We start from the raw sequence: 26,793 nt of genomic DNA, 5'->3' as shown, positions 1-26,793 counted from the left end.
GCACGATATTCTGTACAAGGTAGCATCATGAAAGCCACAGTATCCAGTAATCATTCATACTGGTGAAAACTATAAACAGGATCACAACACAATGACATTCTGATAAGCACTAAAAACTAGTAAAGAGACAGGTTTCATAATTCAGAAACAACAGCAGGGTTTTCCCACCATCGCTACCACCAAAGTATTGCTTTAAGCAGTGGATGTGATAATTAAAAGTTAGACAGACAAATTTAAAAATTATTAGAACTTTTAGCATGTTCACTGTTAACTGTACTTTAGTTTCAACAGAAAAATACTTCTTTTTCAGCCTCAAAAATATTCTGACCGACAAGCCTAAGCCTGTAGCTGCCTTGTGTTCTGCTGGTGAAACTGCAGGGGTGGGAAGGAGCTGAGGAAGCCAATACTACAACCAGGAGAAATAACACATTAAAGAATGAGTTCAGGAAGCATGAATTTCTCTTCTTAAAACTTGCGGACACCTCCTACAAACGTGGGGATTTATACATATATTTGTACACACAATGGTATTTTGGTATTTACTAAGTAAAGAAAAAATTTCAAATTATTATAGTTAGTTATGCTTATGCATAAATCCTGCCACCTTGCGTATGATGTCATTTACCACCAGTATTTTTGTATCTCTCCACTTCTTCAGCAGATCTTCCAGTTACACTGTGAACTACACGCATTTCTTTGCAAGTAAGAGCCCCCTTGAGAACATGACAGGGGGGAAGTAACATGGTAGACTAAAATGCCTCTCGTATTTCCCAAGACAGGAGCCTCCACAATGTACAGCTGACAGCAGTTGTCATCATAAGACACAGTTAACTCCTCAGGGTAACGAGGGAGCTTAACAATTAAGATTTTATGTGAGAATGTTAGGAAAGACACAATCAGAATTGTTTGGAAGGGGGTGAAAGCAGACATTGTTACCTGATGAACATACCAGTTCATCCTTCCATGCAATTACTTTACAGAGAAGCTTCCTGAGAAAGTACAGCTACTTCTGGCATTGAAAGGAAGAGTCGACTTAGCAATTTAAAAGTTATCAGAGATGTCTATCCACCCCACTGCCAGAGGTTCACCTTTTCATTGGTTTTGCACAGCAGCAGTAAAGCAGTTTCTGCAAGCGCTCAGCATCTGCTCCTCTGTGCGAGCCAGGTAAAGAATTCATGCTGGTGGTGATAGCTGAGCAACACAGAGCAACCCATTTTGCTTCAAACAGCCTCTTATTTGGTCCTTCTATGTGGAGACTGAGTGGAAAGAGGAGACATTAACCAGAAGCTAAGAAAAGAACTATATTAAACTGTTCTAGCTAGATTCCCAGTGTCTTTCCCTAAGTTTTTTTAAGCTTTAAGTTTCTTAAAACTGAAAACGAAGAGAAGCTCAAACTGACATGGAAATCACTGGGAAAATAATGATGTTTTACTGCAATTCTTAGTAACATACTTCAAAAGTTCAAACACCAGAACACATGCACTTTTCTTCTAATAACTTCCTAGGAGAAATGTTTACACACTACTTTTTCTCCTGGCAGTTTTAAAACAACAAAAGTAATGTGAAACAAGGTTAATATAAAATGATGTCTTTTGGCGATCACATAACTATTCTCTTAAATATTTAAAAGCTGGTACAGATGTTTGTTCTTGCCTAGAGGCATCACTTTGTTGATAGTACCACAGCAATATCCCAATACAGAATACAACAGTTCAAAACTGGTATGTAGCAAAACAGCTAAAGTCAACAGAATATCCTTAGTTACACCACTGCCCTTTTTTGCTCTGCTCCTTTTTGGTTGTTCTGAACCTTCCTCTATAGCCCTTCTCCAGGAAGATTAGATGGCTTCCTACATCCAACACCTCCCAGCTGGGAGCTGAGGAGGGGAGGGCTGTCACAGGAGCTGTCCCATTCCCTCAAATGACATCTATCATGAGGGTAAAGTCCCCAATGGCAAATTGCATCCATACAGTGGGATCAGTCGAGTGGGAAAAAGTGGGAAGGGGAGACAGGAAAAACGGTAAAGGTTGTAGTCTACCTGGGTCTGTCATGTCTCTCCAGTCAGTTTCTGGAGAACTTTAAAAGCATGGTGATACCTGATGGCACCGTGATTTCTTTTTCCACTATTTTTAAGATATAAATGAAGATAGATTCAAACAACAGCATTTACAACTGTATATAAAACAACTCAAAAAGGAACTGCAACCTTGTTAAACACAGTTCACAAAAGGTCTTTAAAAGCATATATCTATAAGCTGGTTATAAAGATCTCAAACAATTAATTTGCAAAGATTATTTTTATTTAGGAAAACTAAACATTACTGTGGAAATTAATTTTCAAAAAGTAGCTGTGCAATCCACAGACATAACTGTAGATAGCACCCATTTCCAAGAGTATGGTGCTGCCTTCCAAGAACCACCTACTGGGAACATTAAAAAGTTGCTATGGGAAGATGAGCTGCATTTAAAACTGCATGATCAATGATGCAGCTAAATTTACTGAGCCCTTGACATTAATGTGGTGTTTCAACTGTCAGTAGACAGTAGTTTCACATTTCTGGACACACTTCAAGAGAATATCCCAACATTTCAATATTCATCTAGCACTGCCTCACAGACAGTTCCCAAGCTCTTCCAAAGAAAATAAGATTACTCTGTTATTATTATTTCTTGGTATGGATCTTAATTTTATCAGTTAATTCCACCATAACTGGACAAGATGTAGCCATGCATCAGCAAAATTAATATTTTTGTTGGAAGGCAATAACTGCTCTTAATCTTTTTCTCCGTATGATCTCTTCTACATTTGAAGTGATGCATTGGTCAGGAAGTATATGAGTGTCCTACTCAAAAATTTGTCTTTTGAAAAGCTGCAGCTACCTTTCAAAGAAAGGAAAATCTCAGAAAACAGAAACATTCTTCTTTACAAGAAAACGTACAGACTCATTAAAAAGCTATCTGACATCCTTTCCTTAACTTGTCATTATTACGGACTAGAATTTGATTCTTAACATGCCAGTATTTCTTGAGACAGTTTTATGAGACAGTTCAGAATGTCTAACACAAAAAAAAAAGTGAAGGCTGTCACCGAAATAAGCTGAAAAAATTAAGTCAATAAATTGGAGAGGACAGACCTCTTGACATTGCCTTTAATGGACAGGATATATAAACAGGATATACAAACTCAGGAAACATCATCAATAACGTTCAGCACCACAGCAAACAGATGAGATTGGAGGGTTGCGGTAAGGGTTGTCTTCTGATGGAGACAATCCCTTCATGAGCTGGATAAAATTACCCCTCCTTTAACCAGCTGGGATTATACCCCTTGATTACACTTACATATCCATACTGAAGCTGTTAACTTCTTTGGGATGATGGCCTCTTAACTTTGGTTGTAACTACCAAATTCACACTACTTCTGAGCCTTTTCACTAGATCTGCAATGGTGGCACATTCAGCTTTGCATCTGGAAAGGTGGTGGATAAGTAAGGGAACTGAAAGTTGAGTTCCTAACAGGTCACCGAGTTGGCCTCCACGAAGAAGATATTTTCAAAAAGTTGAGCAGCGGCAGATGGAACAGTACCATGGCTTACATTAAAAAACATTTGGCTGAATTTAGAACAGTTTTGTATTGTTGAGAAAGCTAAGACAGAAGGCTGGGCCTGCATCCTTTAGGTCAGCCAGTATCTCCTTCAGGTTATCTAAATATACCACATAAAAACCAAGACTGCCGCTGGCAGTCAAGCATCAGAGTGGAGCAAACCTCTTGTCAAATGGGCTGTTGAACTTTCAGCTCAATTATAAAACACAGATGAAATCCGAAATTAAATTCAGAATTTACAGTTTTCACCTGAAAAATCTCAACCACAGAAGGCACTTCTGCAGAGACACCAGCTACTGATGAAACATGCAACTGGACACCTTCAAATGCAACATGCCCGAACTACCTGCCAGATACAGAGCTGACCTTGTCCTTTCCTTGCTAAATCATTAAAATTATCATTATGACTGGAATGTGGGTATCAGTGCAAAGAACCATCAAATCTGCTTCATTATTCTAGGCAAATAATATAAAACACTGCAGGGAAGAGAATACACCTCATCTAAGGTTATCCAAGGAGTTTAAGAATTTATGTTAAGCTCTCTTTAATTTAGGCTCTTTTGAAAGACTCAAGTAAGCATCTCCCTGAAATCATAAAATAGTCCAGTCTAGGAAATCTTCAAGAATCTAAAGCTGGGTGAGAAGTCCACTCTTTCGTGCAGCAGCACTTCTCACAGTCACAGCTTTTCCAGTCTACACCACAGTCATTAAGTGTCAGGTATCAATACAACACCAAAGAGCTCAACCAATTTCTTTAGGCTTTCAGAGCACATCTGCTGTCCTTTTGAACCATCTCATTAAGTATTGCTCTGAAGCACAAAGACACCAAGCTTCACCTACTGAAGATTACAGGGCTCCACACACAGGTCTTTCAAAAACCATCATTTGATTCTGTATCTTCTGCATCTGTAGCACACAAACAGTGCAGAAGAGCAAATGATTTGGTTATGTCCCAGCAGTTAGAGGCTTTTTTGATTATAGGATAGGCACTTTGAAAGCAGTATATTAAAAGGTGAAAAGCTGGTGATTAATTATTTCCTCCTTCAAAAAGTGTTCCAAACTGCAACCGAGAAATTCTCAGTTTCCCAAAGCAAGCTGTGCAAACAGATGAACTGCCCGCTCTTGAAGTCAAACAGCACCCAAAACAGGATTATACTGAAAAAATACTATTTAAACTTCAAAGACAACAGATGATTATAAACTAAATCAGTGAAACATCCTTGGGTGCAGGCAAGATAAGTTGAAAACACCTTTCCATCTCTCAACTACTCCTAGAGAGTCTCTGAAAAAAAGATACTAGGAAGAAATTGTGTGGCTAGTCCTGTACTCCACCAAAACGTGTTGTCCTGATGTTAGTTGTGTTCAACAGCGTCAATGAGGTATGAGAATGTCTAACTGCAACACAACAGTGATAGAATCCAACCACAAATGTAGCACTCTTTTATGATTAACACTGAAAAGAAGTGGTAAACAAAAACTCACAGATCACTATGCTATTATATCAATGGGTTAACAAATTCAAGCCCAGGAAAAAATTAAATGAAATGTAAAAGGTCTTTCCTGCAAATCACTGCAATGCAATCAAAATTAAACTGCTTTTAGTTTAAAATCCTGTTTAAAATCAGTGGAAACTCTTTTTTAAAAGTCAGTAGTTTTGGCATAATTGTATTTATGGCCTGTTTCCTCAACAGTCTCGAAAGACATTCCTGCAAAACAGCTTGACTGCACATCCTACTCTGTAAAATGCCAGAATACATAAAATCAGGGTATCCATCATCTACAAAAGACAGGATTTTTCCTTACCCTGTAGGGAATGTACAAATAAATCAATCGACCATAAGAAAAAAAAAAATCTCAACAAATCTTACTGAAAGTACCTTACAACAACAACAAAAAAATTCCTTCTCATAACTTAGTAACAAAGACACCTGAGATAAAGAGAGCATTGTAGGTAATCTTGTTAGATGTCACCATTCCATATTTCACAGATGCATAAACTCTTATAATGGTTTAGGTTGGAAGGGACCTTAAAGATCGTCTAATTCCAACCCCCCTGCCATGGGCCGAGATACCCCCCCACTAGACCACGTTGCTCAAGACTTTGAATACCTCCAGAGACTGGGCATCTACCAACTCCCTGGGCAACCTGTTCCAGTGTCTCCCCACCCTCCCTGTAAGGAATTTCTTCCTAATATTGTTAAGGGAATGCTTTCACAAATACTCCCAAAATCTGTAATATGTTACATCACAATTTCCAGGAATATCAGTAATTTCCCTCAAATTCAAGAACGCAGCAAAAGAATTTTACCTTTACTTTTGTTTCCTTAACAGCAACCACAACTCGCCACCACCCAGCACTATAACCACTTGCACTAACATGTTCAAAGGCAAAGGGCCTTTACAGTGAGGCCAGGGGCTCCTTATTTTCTACCAGCCAACTAGATCTGCTCATCAGAGTATAAGCCAAAGTCTATAACCTTACAATTTAGAATGGACTTTAAAGATGAAAAAAAAAGAGTTTTCTTGCTGCTGTCATTTCTATTTTCTTTTCAGAATGACTTACCTCATTTGCTACTTTCTAGCGCTGTTACAAGTATTAACTAAATTACCTCTTAGAATCAGCTGGTGGAAACAGAAATCCTCTGAGCTTGCAATCATCTCCATCCACACATCACTTTCTACTTTGCAAAAGGTATTTTCAGCCTGGAGTCAACTCTTCTTTTGGGAACCCAGAAGAAAATATTTGGGCTCTCAAGAGTCATTACTAACTAAAATTATTCCTTAGCTGGACCAATTTCCTTTTCACATTACTGAAGTTCAGGTGACAGTTAAACAGAAACAGCTTTGTTAATCCAGATCCATTAAAAGCAGTGAAATAAAATACACATGCAAAAAGTAAGACTAAATCTGAGACAGAAGATCTCCAAACATAGTCCTTTTCCAGGAGATATTTAAACAACAGAAAACAAAAGGAGGTCAGGAGGAGGAGAATATTCAGGTATCCAGATTTGAACCTGCAGACAAACCAAACTATATGCAGCATCCATGCAGGCTGCTCACAAACCATGAGCCTCTAAATTAAATACAGGAAACAGGAAACACTGTGTGACCCTCCCCCATCACCTGTCATTATTTGCACTATTGTCACTATCTGCAAGGTATGGTTGACCTCACATGGACCTTAATGTTCATGGACCATGGGGAATCATTACAAAAGTGAAAATAAGGGAGACAAAAGCAGAACCAAGCAAAGCAGGCAGCACATGCCCCAGTGCAGCTAAAATTCAGATGAACTGATTAAGTTACACATATTCAAGGCAAGTACACACCAGTGTCAAACGCAGGCCCATAGTTTCAGCTATCAGGTTACAGAAAAAAGCCTTGCAGAAATACAATGTCATTATACACAAAGCTTTAATCTGGGCAATACTTTAATAGATTAGTCATGTTACAGATATTTGGCTTCAAGTTTGAAAGTGAGTATAATAGTTTTGGTAAGCAAAAATGAACTTTTGTGCTCACAAAAGTCTCTTTTTAACAAACATCTTGCAAATAATACTTTAAGAAACTTCATACAATCAAAGTTGTCTTATTGTGTAGTAAGAGATAAAAATATTTTGTATTAGCAGCATTAATGTTTTTAACACTTTACTTACTTGGCATCAATTACAACACCCTTTCAGAACAAAAGAAATAAAGAAACTCAACATATTGTTAGGAGGGGCACATAAGACTTAGATATATTCTTTCTGGTAAAAAAGATACTGTCAGCAGATCCACAAAGGATTCATGCCAAGAGGAGGCATTACATAAAAGCACCAGCCATAAACTTTCAGTGTGGAGTTAGTAAACAACTTCCTTCCCAGCAGTAAGAATTGCTCAACTTTACTGATGAGTGAGTCCCATTTCTACAGTGACTAGGGCTTGAGTATTCAAAAAAAAAAAAAGTCTAGTCTTTACTGTTACAAAGATATTTTAAATGCAAACCAGTGAAAAAATAGTATGCCATTATTTCAGTTCATTAGTTTGTGTCTTTGAGGTGTTTCCGCCTTTCATAACTGATTTGCACCCACATGCTGTATTAGGTTGCTACGCTTTTTTCTGAAAATCAGAACATCACTTATTTGAGCAAACTGATCTCTTCAGACCAGCCACTGTAATTTTCTGTTTCAACTGTATAACAACAAAGCTTTCAAGTAGGAGACAGCCTGTTTCAGAGTGTCTGGAGCACCAGGTGAGCACAGAATACACTTGAGATCATCCCTTTGTACAACTCACTGTGTTTGCAGCACTCTGATGTGGTTTTCTTCCTGTGTAATTTTGTTGTTTCTGTTACAGTGACAACACAACTTGGGCAAAAGTCTGTTCACCATGAAGTAAGTTGAAAAAAGACCCATTAAAATATATCAACTATTCCAATTCACAGAGTAATCCATTTTATTCCCCCATCATGAAAAGGTTTTTTTCTACATATACTCACACAGGACTTTTGGGTTTTGGACTGGAATATCATCTCCTCACTTTTCTGTGCCTTGCTTATCATTTGCCTTAAATCAAATGTTATTGCAAAATTATGCTACTCAACCCCTGAAAAAAGTGAAACTGATAATCAGCATCTTTCCACATTTCTTCAGAAGTAACTTGAGCTGAGCACATCCAGAAACTAGTTATCAGATAAGATGGATCAAAAAGAAATAGGCCAATAACAGCATAGCCCTTGTAGTACAGAAAACACTGAAGGAGGCAACAGCTAAAAGCTGCCAGGAAGGCAGAAAAGGACATAAATTCTTCTTAAAATTGTAAGAGGGTGGTTTTGGTAGGATTTGGTCTATGTATAAAACTGTCTGCTTCCTAGCCTGAGACTGACACAAAAGATGTATTTCCTGAAAAAAAAGGAAGACACTTATGGAGACAATATGGAAAAGTTCAAGATGTTGAGTTACTTTAAGTTAAGAAAAAATGCCAAGAATCTAGGAAAGAAAAAAATATGACAAGAGGGAGGTAGTTTTTGTTTATCCTTTTTTTTAAATGTATTACAAAGAGACTACAACTTTAAGGGGAAATACTGCATCCAGTAACTGATTTAAACACTCCAAGCGGCAGCCAGGGCAATCACAAAGGAACTGAAAAAAAAAGACTTGTTACAGCCAAAGAAAATGTCTGTATGACTTATTTACAGTTAAGTAAAACACAGGTTATCTGAGGAAAAATCATTCACTAGTAAAGTGAATGGGAAAAAAAAATAGCAAGAACAGTTCAACCACCACATCCCATCATCAGTAGAGCTGCTCAATTCTGGGCTAGTCATCAGTCTACTCACTAATACTTAGGAATAATTAAGCCTGTCAGGACAAGGAAGAGGAATAAATTAGTACACTATTAAAAGTCCTTTTAAACGCTAATTAGAAACTACCTGCTTTTGTTAAAAAAAATAAAAAAAAAAAGATTTGTTAGGGGTTTTCTGTTGCTTCCTTTTGTGCTGAAGACCTTTAGTTTGAATTGCAAAACTAAGAAACTGAAGTGAGCCTTCTACAAGTTCCTTAAACTTGGTATCCATGTACACATATTCCAAGATCAAAGAGGTTTTTCAGAACTTCTGGCAGTATTTTGCATTATTTGAAGAACATCTATTTGACTACTGGGGCAATAAAAGGCTTCTTCAAACACTGACCAATATTGTGGCATATCACCACGGGAGAAGCACATATGAAAATATTGATATGGAGGGGGGGAGAGGGGCAGAGAAAGACAGACCATTATTACCATTTGGCTCCTTAAAACAAAAAACAAATCCACAACACAGACATAACACAATAAAACAGAATGAGAGCTTAATAGCTAGTAGGTCTAATGGAAGAAGTTTATATGAATCTGACCTGAGGTACCTATGCTTTTAAGAAGAAATAAACCCAAGACACAAAACAGCCAAAATTAAGCAACTAAAAAGACTTCCAAATTTATTTCTGTTATCTTCTGCTTTGTTTTGAAAACATATCATCTATTGCCTTCTCAGATCCTACCTATCAAACATATTGAATCACTAACTATGATTTTTTTTTCCAAATAAAACAAAAATTAAAATGTTTGCACTAGAAAAGTTTTGATCCACAAAAAGACAGCCTTACATAATTAGATAGAAATTCTCGGATATTGTGAATGCCTGTAACTGCTAATTCCAGGAAAAAGAAAAGAAAATATAAACGGATACATAAAACAACTTTTAAATATTTTCTCTCCCCTAAAATAAAGCATTATTTTTATCTGCTTATTAGGTTACCTGAACAGAAACTACTTTAGATTGTGAAAAACAAATGACAAATCAGGTCTTATCTTCAAAGGTGGTGGTGGGAAATCCCAAAGGAATTTCAAACCCTTGAGATAGCAAAAAAGAATTTAATTATGAAGTGATTTATTAGAGTATTTTGATACTATAATCTGCCTACAATAAAGGAATACGCCAAATTAAAATTCAAGCAACCCTGGTTCATTAGTTTACCTCCAAAGGTCAGATAAGAACATCAGAAATAGAAATGCAATTTCATTTTTAAGGGATCTTGAATAAAATTTCTTAAGATACACTGAGGGAATTAATAGACTGAGAAAATGACTGAATTAGGTATGCCAGTAGTCAGAGCAGCTTTGTCTAATTTTAGCTCCCCAAAAATCCCTAGAGAAACTTCCACATTCAGCGCTGTGGGACTGGAGACACCTTAACAGCAGACAATAGAGAAATTATGTTGTAACTTACTTCCCTAAGAGGAGTCTTTTCCTGATCAGATGGTTTGATTATTCCAAAAAGGCTCCCTTCAACAGGCTGGCCCAGTCTTCCTAGTACAACTACAAATGTCTAACAGCACCTCTCTGCACATGGCTCTCACTTTGGGAATAAAGCTATAGAAGCACAAATTTGGAGGATTGTTTCTACTTATTGTAAGAAAATATTTTTGTCATTGTAACACCTTAAAAAAACCACAACTGGAACGACTGAAATATCAGATAAAATGAAAATGGGGAGAGGAAAATATACAAAGACATCCAGGCCCCTGGGGCAATGCACACCACGGAACTGCGTGGTTACAAGTCTCTGCCTGGCCACTTAATAGAAACTTAGCAGGACTTACACATTAAGGAGTACAAGCATATTTTTGCACAACCACATGGAAGAACAAAAAACAGCCCAAGGCAAAACTTAGAAATGTTTTATTTTGTGGTCCCTACATGCCCCAAAATGAAAGGACAGGTGATAGTATGGCACAAGCAGAATGAGCACTTGGGCTAAGAAGATACTGAGAGCTGTTACAACTATTCCGAAGCAGAGATTACTCCAAGCATTAGGCAGTATGCACAGGGCTAGTTGCAGGATCCTCCCTGCCCTAGTACTGTGACTGAACATATGCTCCAAACCCAGGCCATGATGACCCTTTGGAGAGGGAAGCAAGGAGGACAACATAGGCTGCACTGCCTGCTGCATGATCACACCTAGTCATGACACTTTGCACCTCATACATAGGCATGTCTGGCAAAGTTCCACCACAATTACAAATACAACTTATAATGGTGTATTTCTGTCCTTTGTGTACACATCTCCATTACTTATAAAAGTATTTCCCCCTCATTACTGTTACATTAAAATATTTCATGAAGCTCTATGCAAATTACTATTTCTGGAAACTGCATATATTTGAACTGATATAATTTATATTGGGAGATCAAATTATGAAAAAAAACCACCAATTTAAGGCACTTTCACAAGTAGAGTTAACTGTTTGAAGGACATGCTTTGCAAAAACCAGACATTTAATGTCTCACACTGAAATTATTTTTTGATAACCACTACCAGGGCTTTTTTTTTTTTTTTTACCAGCTGCTGCCTCAATGGCTCTTTTCTATTCAAGACAAAATGAGAAAATGAACTTTAATATCTTCAGTGGCTATCAAGAACATGAAAACAGGTGTCAGTCAATCTTTCCTTTACACATCATCACCACCATTCAAATAAAATATAAATGAACGACACTTGCTTTAAGTCTGATAAACAGTTCCAGGGTCAGATCTTATTACATAACAGCTCTGAATTTCAGCAACTTAAAAGAGGTTTTTTCTTGAAAGGAAAAAAAAAAAAAAAGAAGTTTTATTAAACTCTGTGCACACTTCCAAATGTCTGCAATTCCAAGTACATTTCTCATGACTAGAAAATTGTACTCACTCATGGTCATTTGCACATAGTCCTTGCAAAGTAAAACTGAGTTCAAGGGCATGGAAGTTCAAGGACACATGGAAATTTTATTTGCCTCTTTTTCTCCTGAAATTACACAAAGTCCAATGAGCTGCAATGAATGACACAGGAATGGAGTACATTGTGTACAAAACACTATTAGTGAAAAGAGGTATTTCTGCATCTGCCTCTGCTCAGTTCCATTCTGCACAGACTGTAAAATGACACAGCTCAGAGCAAAGAAAATTCAGAAGTAAATTAAAAATTACTGTTGAACTCTTACAAACAAATCAGAGATTCAAAATCCAATATATGCATGGGACTCAAAAGTGCTTGTTTTAAAAAATTATAAAACCAGAGGGAAACTTCGTGAAGAACACAGTTCATCGCTATCCATATTACAAACACTTCAGTAAGATAGCAAAGGAGGCAGCCATCTCGTTAATGTTATCCCAGTAATATTTAACAGCCTTTTCTCCTACACAGCACAGCTTAGCTTGAGACTTCAGTGAAATTCAAGAAGTAGGCAAAGTAGTATGATTACAGCCTTTTCCCAAGTTTATCTCTGCAGTTAACTGTTTAGAGCAGGAGTCATCACTGAAGTTCATGTGGCTCTTAACACATGTTGGTGGTGACTGTAATTCAGGTCTCAAGTGCATGTGTCTGTTGTTACTTCGTCATGTGGTGGGTTTTGCAAAAGACCTCAGCCTCCTTCATGAAAGAAGGCAAATCAAGATTGCACAGAAAAGAATATTTATATGAGGGGCACCATCCTCATTTGCTTTAGGAAATTTCAACCTCAGCAGTTCAAAGTAAAAATAAAGGAATTGAAAACAGGCATAGAAAGAGACAGACTCATAAGTTGTACTGATTGATGGTGCTACAAGGCCATCTACAAAAAGTGGTACTTTTGTGGTTAAGAAGGAATCACAGCATAAATTTTAATGGTTGCTTTTCACCCAAACCCACCTGCTCCTCTTCACTGTAACGAAAAATTCCCTCAGATATTCCAAGGATGGCAAATATAAGCCAAGATTGGTAAATATTCCAGAGACTATACATATAAGACTAAGACAGTGCTCATTCCAATGAGTCTTTCAATGATTTAATTAAAAAAAAAATCAAGTACATGAATCATTAAATCATCATTTCCCATCTAGCAAAAAGTTTAAGTCACTTACTTGGTTAAACACTGTTGAAATTAAGGGGACATCCACACATACTTAAACTCACTCCCTGCTGAGTAAAGCATTAGAGCATGTGCTAAACATGCCTTCGGGAATTAGTGTCTGGTGTTGCAACACTCTTGCAAATATTCAGGCACACGTTTAATTTTGTTACCATGAATATTTCCACACATCCATACCAGTCAGCAGGAACAAGACTTTTAGCACTACTAAGACGCAATTATATTGAACAAATTACAACTTCAACATAAACTTCAGAGGTTGGAAGATTTATCTGTATGATGAGTTAAGTGTAAGGGAGTCACAAACTTTAAGGGGCAAAATACATTACAAAAGTAAAGCAAATCATTACCACAGCTGACAAACAGAAAAGTACATTTTCTTTGCTTAACTTCCACATATTTTTCAGAACTTGCCGTCCTTCAATAGGTTACATAAATTGACTACATCACAGTATTTGTATTTTTAATTCTGCATAATTAATGAAAAGGTTTCCCTTTCACTGCAATCAGAACCTCCATATAGGAAAATATAAGCCAATCGATGCCATATGTCCCCACGAATTGTTATTCCAGATGTATTCCTTAGAGTCACAGAACTCAAGTTCCTGTTTCCTTTAAAAAACACATTCCTAAAAACTCAAACTTCAATTCTGAGTATGAAGTAGTTTGTTAATATTATTTTAGTTTGGTGGGTTTTTTGTTTTGTTTTCTTTTTTTTTTTGTTGTTGTTGCTGTTAATGCTCAGATGTTCACAACTTTTTCCTATAACCTGGTTACAAAATAAACAATTTACCTAAGATATCAAATTGTCAAGAAGTACATCTGCATTTAGCCTTAGCTTTCAGCCTGAGATTTCTATGGCCCAAATGGTGACCTCACCATTATGCAGGCATTTGTGAACTCATTTTTAATTTCCATTAGCACAGGACTTCACCCATACAGTAAAACAGTTGGATTTCATAACACTTGATTTTAAGTTGCAAAGTTTCATTATCTTCCTCTTTAGCTTGTACCAGAGAAAGAAAGAACTATGCATAACCTGGGGGAATATTTGCTTAATTGAAGGTTAACAGTGTTAAATATTGCTAATAGAAAATCAAAAATGGGGAAGGGAATTTCAGCAATAGCTTTCCCACATTGCCCTGCCAATAACCTCAGCCTTGTTGGGTCATTTTCTCTAAGGGCTAGAAGTAATTAAGTTTCATTGCTAAATCAGTCTTGAGCCTGTCTTGAGCAGAAAAATCACTTATGCTTAATTGCATGTGGTGATGTGGTGAGCAGTCCATTAGGCAGCCTGCAGATACCAACTTATTTTTTGCAGCTCTGCAGGGTACTCGAAAATGAAAGGTCATTATTTTATCTAGGTAGTCACTTGTATAACACATTTCCTATAGGAAAAAATGGGCTACTTCAAAAAAGCTCATTATTTGAGTTCCTCTTACATAATTAAACTAAGTATTATTTTGCAGGTTGAGTTTAAAAACACAAGATTCTGAAACTTAGAAACAACAACAAAAAATATGTTTGATACATAGTACAAATATTTAAAAACAAGTGTACGTAAAAAGAGAAAACACTAAACTGTCCACCATTTTTAATAAGGAAAGATGCATTTATCATACATCTATGTGCATAGTCGTACACATGCATCTGAACACAAGCACACGTCCAGAGGAATGTTCTCTATGACCTTAAGAAACTCTGCACACTGTTTGCTAATCATATTTTTCACCTGATTCCATCAACAAAGAATTAGTTTCCCTAAAACTGTCACCAAGAGGAACAGATTGGTTCCATGGTTCAGAGTGAGAGAATTGTTCCAAGAGTTCATGCACACTAAGATTCCTGTTTCTGGCAGACAACATCTTCACGTATTGTAACCATCTTATGCTAAGACACTAGTCAAGAAAAACACCACAATTCATTCTCAGAAGATAGTGATTTCATGTTCTAAAAAAATATTACAATGAATTATTGCAATAAGCCAATGCAGGCAGTTACTAGAGAACTTTAACAATCTAAAGCCCAATTAACACCCACTGTTTCTGATTCTCCAAGTACCTACAATGCTCACACCTGAGCACTGAGCAAGGGCATTTAATCCTTTCCACAGAGTTCTGCATTATGTGTGTAGAGCTACTTACACATCTGAGGCTGGACTGTTCTCTTAAACATGCTGTTATCTAGGTACAGGGTTGGCTTCTCAAAACAAACTCATAAAAGTTCTTTAAAAGAAGGAAGAAGATCAAATATTTTTAAGTATAAACTGAAGTCACACCACTGCAGTGTGGTATCAGACTTACGTTATCCACAAAAGCCAGTTGTTCTCACCCAGTGAGGATCACTAATTGTCATATAATGGAGATGCTCCAGAGTATCTTCCCTCTTGCCATGAAAAGATACCACAACAGAAATACTACATTCTGTTCTGAATATCAATTCTAGTAATCAAATTCCTTACAAATATGAGAACAACAACAGTGTTTTCTCATGCATTCACTTTTGGGGAAGAATACTAAAGTCCTTGGCCTTTTTAAGTTGGAATTGATTACCTCACATACTGTCTTGATTTCTCTGCAGCTTATGGGAAGTTTATGTAAGGTTTAAATTCTGTAAAACATTAATCAAATATATGCTTAATAAAAGTATTATTATCCTAGCTTTATACATACAGAAAAATACACTGCAAAGCTTGAAAATTTAGCTCTTTAAACACAAATGAAAGTACAGATAATCACAAAAGAATGGTTGAGGTTGAAAGGGATCTCTGAAGATCAATTCCCCTGATCAAGTAGGGCCACCTAGAGCCAAGAGACAGGACCACATCTTTTCAGTTCAAGAGAGACAGAGACCTGCTGAAGAGAATCCAATGGAGAGCATGAGGATGATTAGGGGACTTGAGCATCTCCCCTACAAAGAGAGACTGAGAGCCCTGGGACTATTTAGTCATGAGAAGACTGAGAGGTTCTGGTCAATGTCTATAAATATCTGGGGGTGGATGTCAAGTGGAGGGGGGCAGGCTCTTTTTGGTGGTTCACAGTGATAAGACAAGGAATAATGGGTTCAAACTTGAACATAGAAGATTTCACCTCGAGGAGAAACTTCTTTACAATGAGGGTGACAGAGCACTGGAACAGGCTGCCCAGGGGCTGCAGATTCTCCTTCTCTGGAGACTTTCAAAACCCACCTGGATGCATTCCCGTGCAGACTACCCTAAGTGATCCTGCTCTGGCAGGGGGGTTGGACCTGATGATCTCTTGAGGTCCCTTCCAATCTCTGATATACTGTGATACTGTGATGTCCAAGGATGGAGACTCCACAAACTCCCCAGGCAACCTTTGCCTATGATTGGGTCGTCTTCATAGGAAAAAATTGTTTCCTTATATTTAGACAGCACCTCCTGTGCTTCAGTTTCTACCCACAGTCTCTGGTCCTGTCACTGAAAATAGCCTGGCTTCTTCTTTGCACCCTCCCTGCAAGTGACTAAAATCTCAAACCTTTTTCTTCTCCAGGCTGAACAGTCCCAACTCTCTCAGCCTCTCTTCATAAGAGAGAGGTTTCAGTCACTTTGCTATGTTCCTGGCCCTCTGTTGAGATTCACTCCAGCATGTCCACGTTTCTCTGGTACCTAGGACTCCAAAACTGGAAACAGTACTCCAGGTGTGTCCTCACCATTGCTGAATGGAGGGGAAGGACCACCATCCTCAGCCTACTGGTAGTGTTTTGCCTAATGCAGCCCAGAATTCCATGAGCAACATTTGCAGCAAGGGCCCATTGATGGGTCATGTCCAACTTGGTTCCCGCAAGGACACTCAGGTCCTTTTTTTGCCAAGCTGCTTTCCAAGCTGGGGGTGGCTCCACCATGTACTAGTGCCTGGGGCTCTTCCTCCTCAGGCGCAGGACTTTGTATTTCTCCTAGTTGAACCTCATGAGGTTCCTGTCAACCCATGTCTCCAGCTTCTCAAGGTCCTTATGTTCACCCTGTGGATAAACACCATCCCTGGAGATGTTCAAAAAACATACAGGCATGGCACTTCAGGACATGGTTTAATGGCCATGGTTGTGTTAGATCAACAGTTTCATTCCAAGGTCATGACATAAAACCCCACAATTTCAATAGTTATTAAAACAATTGCTGTCAGGTTACAGAAAAGAAATGTCTCTGTTTGAAATAGTAATCACTAAGTAGATTTTGAAATGAGAAAGAAATTAACAACAGTTATAGTATACTTCCCACAACCATACTCCTTGATGACCAGAACTCATATTAAAACAAAAGCTAGACTGGAAAATAAATATATGTCCTTACACCTAATTTTTGTTGCCTCAATTTTATACCATCTGCATTTGCCATGCACTCACTCTTTGATGATGAAAAATGCTACGAAATCTGGGATATAAGTAGAGTTTCAGAAGATTTTAAGAATGAAACAAATCTTTAAAATAGATTATTAGCTCTTTGCTTTATTCCTTGTCAAAAGCACTCGCTGGAAGATACCTGGCAAATACTTTCGAGCATAATTCAGTTTAACTTTTTAGCCCTGTGTTTCACTTCACAAAAGGGAAGTTACAATTATCTAAAATAAATACGTACTATCAGCATGCATTAAAAGAAAAATCCACTTCATAATAAAAATAATGCAAAGCATATGTGAAACACCACTACACTCATCTTGTATTTCAAAATGCATTGTCCATATATTGTACAGAAAAAACACAGAGCATGAATCATTCACATAACTTTTGAAACAAAAGTGAAAATCGTAAGATCTCAAAGTTTCCAAACTTGTCTATTACCTTCTCATAGTGGTAACTCTCCATACCATAGGACACATAGCCATTATCCTATTTTCATACATTTCTAGTTTAAATTTATACCAGATATAATTCCTAAAGTATATTTTTTTCCCCATTCCCCTATGAATGAATTCCACTACTCTAAAATAATTTGAAGCAGGTCAGTAAGAGTGGTGATTTTTAGTAAGAAACAGTATGTTCTCTGGCGCGTTAAAAGAGCACAAAAGTTCTCCATCTTCAACTAAGGTTTTGAGACAAATTTACTTTCCTCTTTGTGATTAAAACACAATAAACAACATACAAACTGTGTAAAAATGGGTAAGTCAGGGCAAGCTAGATAAATAACACCTTCATGCAACTGAATACATAGCAAAAACATCACTTGAACATTGTACACTGGAACACCTCTAATGCAATCAGCTGGTTTTCCTCCTCTGGGTTCAGTGGCATTATTCTCCTTCCCCCCTTCCAATCAAGCTTTATTTTCACTGCATTTAATCAGAAGAGTTATTTACTTTTGACTTACTTCCAGATAATATAGATAAGGTATGCCAGTCTTCAGCAATTAAATTACCTTTGAACTGCTACCCATTGTGACCTGCCAGAAGAATTTTCCAGATACCAGTACTATTTTGAAATACTTCTGACATATATCCCCCAACCCAAAACCTTAAGTAGGCAGACTATAAAACTGTTCTAGTCTCATAGATATGTTCTATCCATTTGCTGCTCCTTTACAAGAAGTTATAAAACACAGGCTAAATGCTACTTCCAAAAAAGACTTCATTAAAGAGAAAGCTGCAGCTTTGTGTGCTATAGTTATAGTTTCAGACCACAAAACAGGATATTTTTTTTTAATTAAAAAATATTTCTGAAACATTTAAAATTCAAAATCAAAGTACAGAATTTCTTGGGGACAGAGAAAAAAAGAGATCTCCCTTTAGAGGAAAAGGGACTCAGATCTGCGTGACAGCAGTTCCTTACAGTTGTGTATCTTTCAAAAATGGGAGGGAAATTATAAGAGGAATTATACTGAAATCTACTAACACTTTGGATTTTACACCACATATTCAGAAAACATGGCTTTATTTAATTAAAGTCATGCTGTTTTACAATATATTGAAATAAAAAAAATATACACTTTTTCTATGAACTTGCAACCCCTAAAGAAGAGGGGGAAAAAGTCACAAGAGAAGATCCAAGACATTGACAATCCTATTTGGAAGGCAGAAAAAAATCATGAAAGCTATGACATTACAAAAAAAAAACCCAAAAACAAAACATATCTACGTTTTGTTCTACCAAAGCAGCTTTCTTTTGTAATGTTAGACACAGTTTGCTAGGAAGCACTATCACCCCAGTGAACAAACCAGGCTCATTTTGACCAACAGTGCTGCCTTCTTATGTGTCCTTGGGTAAAGACAGAAGAGCCAGAAGAGAAAGTTGAAAGCCTTCAGGACCATAACTAAAGCATTTCTGCTGCTGTAAGATTTATGTAAATATGAGAAAACATCTTTCCTCACATATTAACATGACTGTAACAAAGTATTCAAGACAAAAGCATGGAAACCAGAGATGTTGGGGTAGTCTGTGAGAGCAGAACTTTTGAACCTCAGATAATAAAGACATCTTTGTAGTAGGAAGGCACGAGGGCAAGAGGATCAGATGTCCACTAACCCACTGCCAGTCGGTTTCTTAAGTGCCTGTAAGTAATTAGGCCTGGTATGCCCATGAGCTGAATCACAGGAAACAATGTGCCCAATGCAATTTTATTTCAATGAAAATTAATATCAAGTGATTCCTGGTACTTCTTCAGAACCTACAATGTTACTGTTTAGGAAGTCTTCCTGTGTTTCATGTATTACAAATGAGGCTGGGCAAAAACACAAGCAGAAAACCCCCACCATTTAAAAAGCAAATGCAGAATTAGGCAATTTTTGTAATAACCTTCTTTATATAGAAAAGAGCACTGTGTTCCATGTCACCATTACAACATACAACTTATTGCAACTGAGATGTCCCAAGATCTCTTATTAATTATTCTAATTGCAAGTAAAATTAGAAAGTCCCTTCTCATGAAAACAAAAATAAACAAAGCACTATTACCATTATTGCTATTAATAAAAATGGTTGTTGTCTACATGACTTAATTCTACATATATGTTTCCAGGACTCCACGATTCACTCTACCATGGCATGGTGGACAAGCATACTCAGTTGGAAATAAATGTATTGCTGGAATTAAGCTCCTTCCTGTTCAGACCAAAACAAACTGATGTTGTCCTGAGAGCTGTTCCAGTGCATATTTTAAAGCTTGAAACCAAGTCACACAGGTGGCACCTTAATCACAGAATGGTCTGCGTTGGAAGGGACCTCCAAAAGTCATCTAGTACAACTGCCTCTGCAGTAAGCAGGGGCATCCTCAACTAGATCAGATTGCCCAGAGTCCTGTCAAGCCTCACCTAGAGTATCTCCAGGGATGGGGTCCCAACCACCATGTTATCTTATATCTGTCACAAGTACAAAGAGCAGAGGATCGTCTGTGGAACTAATAGAACTGCTGCATCAAGTATTTCATATAACCATTTCCACTTTTATATCTTTACTTGTAAAAATGTAAAATAAAATGTATTTTAGAAGCCTTTACTTTTTCCCTTGTTTAAGTTTTAGCTAAAATTTAAATCAGAAGTGTATCATTGGTATTTACTATGAACACAAAACCCATAGAAATTACTCTAGGCCTAGTGGATGGAAGGTTGACCATGAGCCAGCAATGTGCTCTTGTGGCCAAGAAGACCAATGGTATCCTGGTTATGTTAGAAGGGGTGTGGTCAGTAGGTCGAGAGAGGTTCTCCTCCTCTTCTACTCTGCCCTGGTGAGGCTGCATCTGGAATATTGTGTCCAGTTCTGGGCCCCTCTGTTCAAGAAAGACAGGGAACTGCTTGAAAGTCCAGCACAGAGCCACAAAAACAATTAAGGGAGTGGAACATCTTCTTTCCAAGGAGGGACTGGGTCTTTTTAGCTTGGAGAGTAGGAGACTAAGGGGTGACCTCATTAACCTTTATTAAATATGACAAGGGTGAGTGCCAAGAGGATGAAGTCAGGCTCTTCTCGGTGATGCTGAGATGACAGGACAAGGGGCAATGGGTGGAGTTGAGGCATAGGAAGTTCCATGTAAACATGAGGAAAAATTTTTTCACTGCAAGGGTGATGAAACACCAGAACAGGCTGTCCAGGGGGGTCTTCTTCTGAGAATTCTATATGTACAAAAGCTTGATGAGTCCCAATAAATGAGGAAATGTTGGAAAGAGAAAAGGGATTTCCCATAGATATTCAACATTATAAATTATAAATCCACCTGGTGATGATAACTGGATTATAATGGATAGTTTTACATGCACTCTGTTTTGCCTGTATAGAAGAAATGTTTGTGCATTAAGCTGTTCATCGGTGCAGACAGAATACTGTCATTTTTTAAATCTATTAATTTAAAACAAACAAGTATGATGTTTGCCTTCTAACATTAAACAGTTTTACCCCCTCTTAAATGTTAAATGGGGTTCCATTTTTAAGTACTGATACGAAAGCTGAATAGCTCTTTTGCACATTTGGACTGCTGCCTTTGTAGCTTGGAACTTGCAATAAGCAAGTTGCTCTGCTTTGATTATCACTGCCAAGTTCACACTTCTCAAACAGAATACAGTCAACTTCAGTTCATATTCAACTTTTTTCTGGCTCCATTTCTACTTACACACTGTGCAAGCATTCAGCAAGTTCTTGGAAGAGCTAAAAGCCGTTAATACGACTCCTGATAATTATACATTTCTTCTGCAAAAATTAATTTCATTTGATTAGTGTCATTCCTCATTTTCAGACTAAATAAATTATAACTGCAGAATACAATTTAATACAAGGATCTTCCTTGAGTGAAAACATTTTTTTTACCCTGATATACAGTCAGGTATATGTGCCGGGTTACACTCATCCTGGATGCGACTGAAAGAACCCAGCCACCCAGGTGGAAAAAAGAAACTTAATCCAGGTGGGACTTGGCTCCTTCGCCCCCCAGGAGAAGGGGTCCCCAGGCTCAAAGGTGGTCTATTCCACTCCCCCTTCCTGTCCAGCAGGCCTATAAAAAGGGCGGACATCTTGCTGCTTGGTCTCTTTCCAGCCTCATCCACTCGAAAGAACAGCGCTGCTGCCGCTGCCTCCTGCACTGACCACGTGGCCGGTGCCTGCTTCTTCCAACTGAATCCACTTGCATCCAGGGGAATACAAGGCCATCCAGGCTTGGTTTTGCATTTTTCCCATTTACCTTCATGCCTTGCCTTTGTGAGCCCTCCCTGTTACTGAGATAGATATAGATAAATGAATATATATTTTTTTTGTTTGTTAAAAATTTACCTCTTCTACTTCCAACCGATTCCAGACTATTTCTTTCGTGAATTTACCTCTCCTCTCCCCTATCCCCACCCCCCACCCCTTTTTTTTCCTCTCTCTCTCTACCTTGCCAGGAAAAAGGGAGAGGGGAGGAATCTCAATCTGTTCTCATTTGAGCTCCTAAACTCCAGTCAGAGTTCAAACCAGCACAGTATACAAGAGAATAAAAAGGTCTTTTTTGTTTCTCCCACTGCCTTTTCACACAAAAAGCGAACCCTGGACAATTCTTAGGTGCTTTATCTATACATTATCAATCTTAGCATTAACTACATTTCCACTGAAGCCCAAGGAACTCCTCAGAAAGTGTCACAGGACACAGTACACCAACACTGAATTCACAGTCATCAAATAGATGCACTTTCACCCAGTTCCTTTCTTGCTAACTATGGCTACATCCTCTCACCACTTATCTCCCTGCTTCTCATCCAGCTCTCTCTAGCCCTTGAGGCAGTTTATTTGATAAAAGATCAGAGAGAATATCTGAAGAAAAAAAAAAAAACCTTTTTCTACCAGAGCAGCGAGCTGAACTATCTCAAAATAAGATGTATTAACCACAGATATTACTACTATCATTCACAATAGAGATCATTGTGCCTGTAGTCATCCCAGTCTTTTGCATGGCATGGTATTAGTTACACTTTAAAAAAAGTATTTGATTTTTCCATAATTCACATACTACAAAACTAACATTTCTGGATATTGCATTACACTCTGATGTAGGAAAGAATGGAGAGCAGCGCATAAAAAGCAGCAAGGATCCATAGATTCAGAAAAGCTAAAACTATGAACAATAGGAGGACAGGAAATCTCTGATGAATCACTGATGAAAAGGTGCATTGCTTTATTTCAAAAGCAAAATTAAGGCAACTTCATCAGCATAAAGAATGTTTTACAGCACAGCTGAGATTCCAGGGTAAATCTAGGTCTAGATTCCAGATTGAATGGTGTGTGTACTATATGAACTTCTCACAAAACAATTTGATCAGAATTAGATTATCATGAAAAAATACTAAGGTTTCTACATTTAAGACTATACAACACTGTAGCATCCAGCTGTGGCAATGCCCAGATCAGTTCTCATTTTCAGTACACTGCAGTACTGTTTTTTCTGATGAATTCAACCTAAGCATTAACTGCACCACCTAGTACTAGAAACATTTAATCAGCAATGTTCAGAACAGTGTTTACTTGACATGAAACCAAAAAGGAAAACAAATGTTCACCTTCAAGAGATGCATGTATGAGCAATTTTCAAATGCCTTCAATCTCTTTAGAACAATTAAATGTACTAATACTTAATATACTTCCCAAAGTTACTATTTCTTGAAAGAACAAATGAAGAATTTCTCTGCAGGTATGCAACCACAAAGATTGACCTCTTGAATTTCTCTAGATTATGTAATTTTTAATAGGGAAAAAAAAAAAAAAAAAGATCAGTGAAAAACTACCTGGCTAGAAACATCTTATGAGACATTTCTGTTATAAGGATAAATTATGACTCAAGCAAGAGATAAACATGTGGGTTTTGAAGAACACTTAATGTCCCACTAGGTACAATTTAAATTCCTTTAAAAATTCCGTAATGTAGGTACGTAGGTTATATTTAGTCCAGCCCTCTTCACTTACCTGAAGATGGTATGTCTCCAAGGAATTACAAAATATGCTATTAATAAAACATGCTACTACATGTAAAAATGAAATAAATAGAAATATTTAGCCTTACTTCTCCATTTCTTAAAGGCGTAATAATTCCTCTTGCTACTGCCATTCGGAACAATGTTTCTGTGGCCTGCATCAAACAAACACACACACAAATTGGTTATTTAAAACACATTCAACCCATCTCAGGAAGATTTGTTTTAATTTTTTGAAACATCTTTTCAAGTGTTGGCTACCTTTTGCACCTGTTTTACAACTGAATCAGTTCAGTCAGTTATTCAGAACGGTTTGCACAGGTTAAGCAAAGGTTTACTGCAAGGTGAGAGATCTATGGAGTATTTTTTTCTCAGCCCAAGTAACCACCTAAACAGTGCAGGGCCTTCCTGTGACACTGCAGCAGTTACACGAAACTCTGTTCAGACCAAAGATGCTCAGCCCCCTCAGAATGGTCTTCCACAGGTTGTCATGTAAAAGTGGGATATTAAGGGAAGAAACAGCTATATAGAATTTCACAACTCAGGAAACTAATTAATTTAATTGCTATTTAACATCATACACTTAAATTAACACTTACGTACCAAAACCCAAGAGTATGATGCAATTATTTTCCAAAAAGCACCTGAGCCTCTCTTAGCAACAGCAGCATTACAAAATACAACATTGTCACATGTAAATGGCAGGGAATACAACTTTGAAGAAGTCTTAGGTTAATCTTTAGTTAGGTTGCATAGCTTTGTGTTTTTCCATCTTTCTTTAATCAAGTGGGACAATTAGCACATACGCAGATTAATGACTTATAATGCAGGCTATAATACACACAGAAAAACCCACAGGTTCTGAAACACATTTCTTTCTACAAGCTGGTTGCAAAAAGGCATGAAAAAAATCACTCATTACATAAAGTCATGGATTGGTACATCACACAAGAACAGATTTGTTTTAAAGACTTGTTTCCATAGCAAGTAATAAAGCCGGTTTCAATTTCATCTGTAATGAAACATGTTTTTAATATCTGGTTCTAATAAAGAAAAATATTCTAACATTTACAGATCAATATTAAAAAGTAATTATCAGGCTGTTTGGGGAAAAAAAGTTTAGAAACCTTATAAATAAAAGTAGTTTGCAGTAGCTGATTATCTTTCTCCATAGTGATTTAAAAAATAAGCTGCTCAGTGCTTTACATGACTGTAAAACTTGCGTTTATGCTACGCTATCTTGAGACAGCTGTATCTCAATAACTGTAATATGAAAGACAACTCCTGAGATTAATTCCTCAGTCTTCATAGATACATATAGTGGGGTTTATCCTCTCTAAGTAATTGCTGCAGAAACTATGTTTTCCCTCTCCCATCTGTAAATGAATGTGTGAGCTCCAGAATACTGGACTACAAAATGTATTACTTCATTTACACCATGACCAATGCAGGGCAATGCCCAAGTGTAATTCTTCTCAACCTCTTCCTCTTTGAGAGGACCTCATACAACCTTTTGTATTTCCCCAAATTGGTTTCTTTCACCAACATTTTTAAGGATGTTTCAACTGAATTGAGCATTCTGTCAACACAGCTAAGCTGCTTTTGTTCCTTTGGAAAACCACTGGTGTGAGTGACTTTCCTTTCATCTGGACTAGTAAAAGATCTTTCTGAACACACTTGTACACACATTGTTAATACCAGTTGTCATTCAGGAACAAAGGAACCACAGCAACAGCAAATCCAGCACCATAGATGTCCTCCTATGGGCACCACTCTTCATGTACCAAGTAGCGCTAAGAAGATTAGCTCCACAATCACAGCTACGTACCCAAACAGCAGGAGAGAGAGAAGAGGCCACCTAGAGCCAACCACACACTGACAATGACAAAGATGGAGGAAGAGCTTTTGGGCTTTTAGGTATGCAAAAATCAAAGAAGATGCTTAAGGAACTTCATCTTGGAAAAGAGTAATCAGAGCCAAGCTTATTGTTGTTTTGATGAAGGAGGAGGGCATTAGCAGAAAAGGTTTCAAGGTTGTATCCTTTCTATAAAGAAAACCAAGTGTGAACATGCTGTGATTCAAATAAGGCAATGTCTTATATGGAAGAAAAACAAGGTGAAATCTAACACCTTCACAAAATTAACATCACACAGACTAATGATAGAAGTGATCAGGCTAGGAAAATGCAGCCACTTTTTTGGTTTCTCTTTTTGGACAAATTCCCTCACTGTCTTCAACTTCCATCTTTTGCCTTTCTGCCTCACAAACACAGGCACAGAATCATTCGGCAAAGACCATCAGGGCCCCTTGAAGCAGGTTGCCCAGGGCTTGTTCAGGCACATTTCCAGCACTGCTAAGGATTGAGTCCCACCATCTATCTGATCACACAGACTACTGCTCTGACACAAATTAATCTATCTTTCAACACAGGCCACCTAATAAAATAATTTCTTTGACTTCTTTAGCTATAAATTTCTACTGGAAAAGTTCAGCAAACATTTATGCATCAGGTCAAAACTGCCATTTTGCCACAGAGAACAGTTTTCATGGTTCTTCTTGTTCACCATTCACAGAATCCTTGAGCAAAGACACCTACAATTTACATGCCATTTAGAATGAGCTGAATTACCTGGTTGCAATGTCAGCCCTTTGCAAACCTTAAAGTATCTTCTAGAATTCTTGCATATACTTATATTAGACATTTGTCCACTGAATGCCAAGTTTTTACATACATTTACTGCTTCTCAATTTAAAACTACATCAATTTTTAAATGCTGAAAATATTAAAATAACCTTGTATTTTATGTTAGGATGTGCAACTCTGATTATGAAAAAAAAAATATTTGGAATACTCATCATTATGTTAGGATAAGTGACTAAAAAGGCAAATCTATCCATTTAAAAAATAATAGTA

General features: G+C 37.4%; 1 protein-coding gene across 2 annotated transcripts in view; it reads right to left on the bottom strand.

Moving 5' to 3' along the window:
* TMEM135 (transmembrane protein 135) overlaps positions 1-26,793 on the bottom strand; it is a 172,850-nt gene that overhangs the window by 76,637 nt on the left and 69,420 nt on the right. The window contains exon 5 of one of the 2 annotated variants that reach the window (XM_054387070.1): positions 23,969-24,034. The exons of the other annotated variant lie outside the window; for it this stretch is intronic. Within the exon in view, the coding sequence (XP_054243045.1) occupies positions 23,969-24,034 (66 nt within the window). The remainder of the gene's footprint in view (positions 1-23,968; positions 24,035-26,793) is intronic. 2 annotated transcript variants of the gene reach the window in all.

The sequence above is a fragment of the Indicator indicator genome, chromosome 1 (assembly GCF_027791375.1).
Source record: "Indicator indicator isolate 239-I01 chromosome 1, UM_Iind_1.1, whole genome shotgun sequence".
Classification (NCBI taxonomy): Eukaryota; Metazoa; Chordata; class Aves; order Piciformes; family Indicatoridae; genus Indicator; species Indicator indicator.
This window is presented reverse-complemented; position numbering and strand designations above follow the sequence as displayed.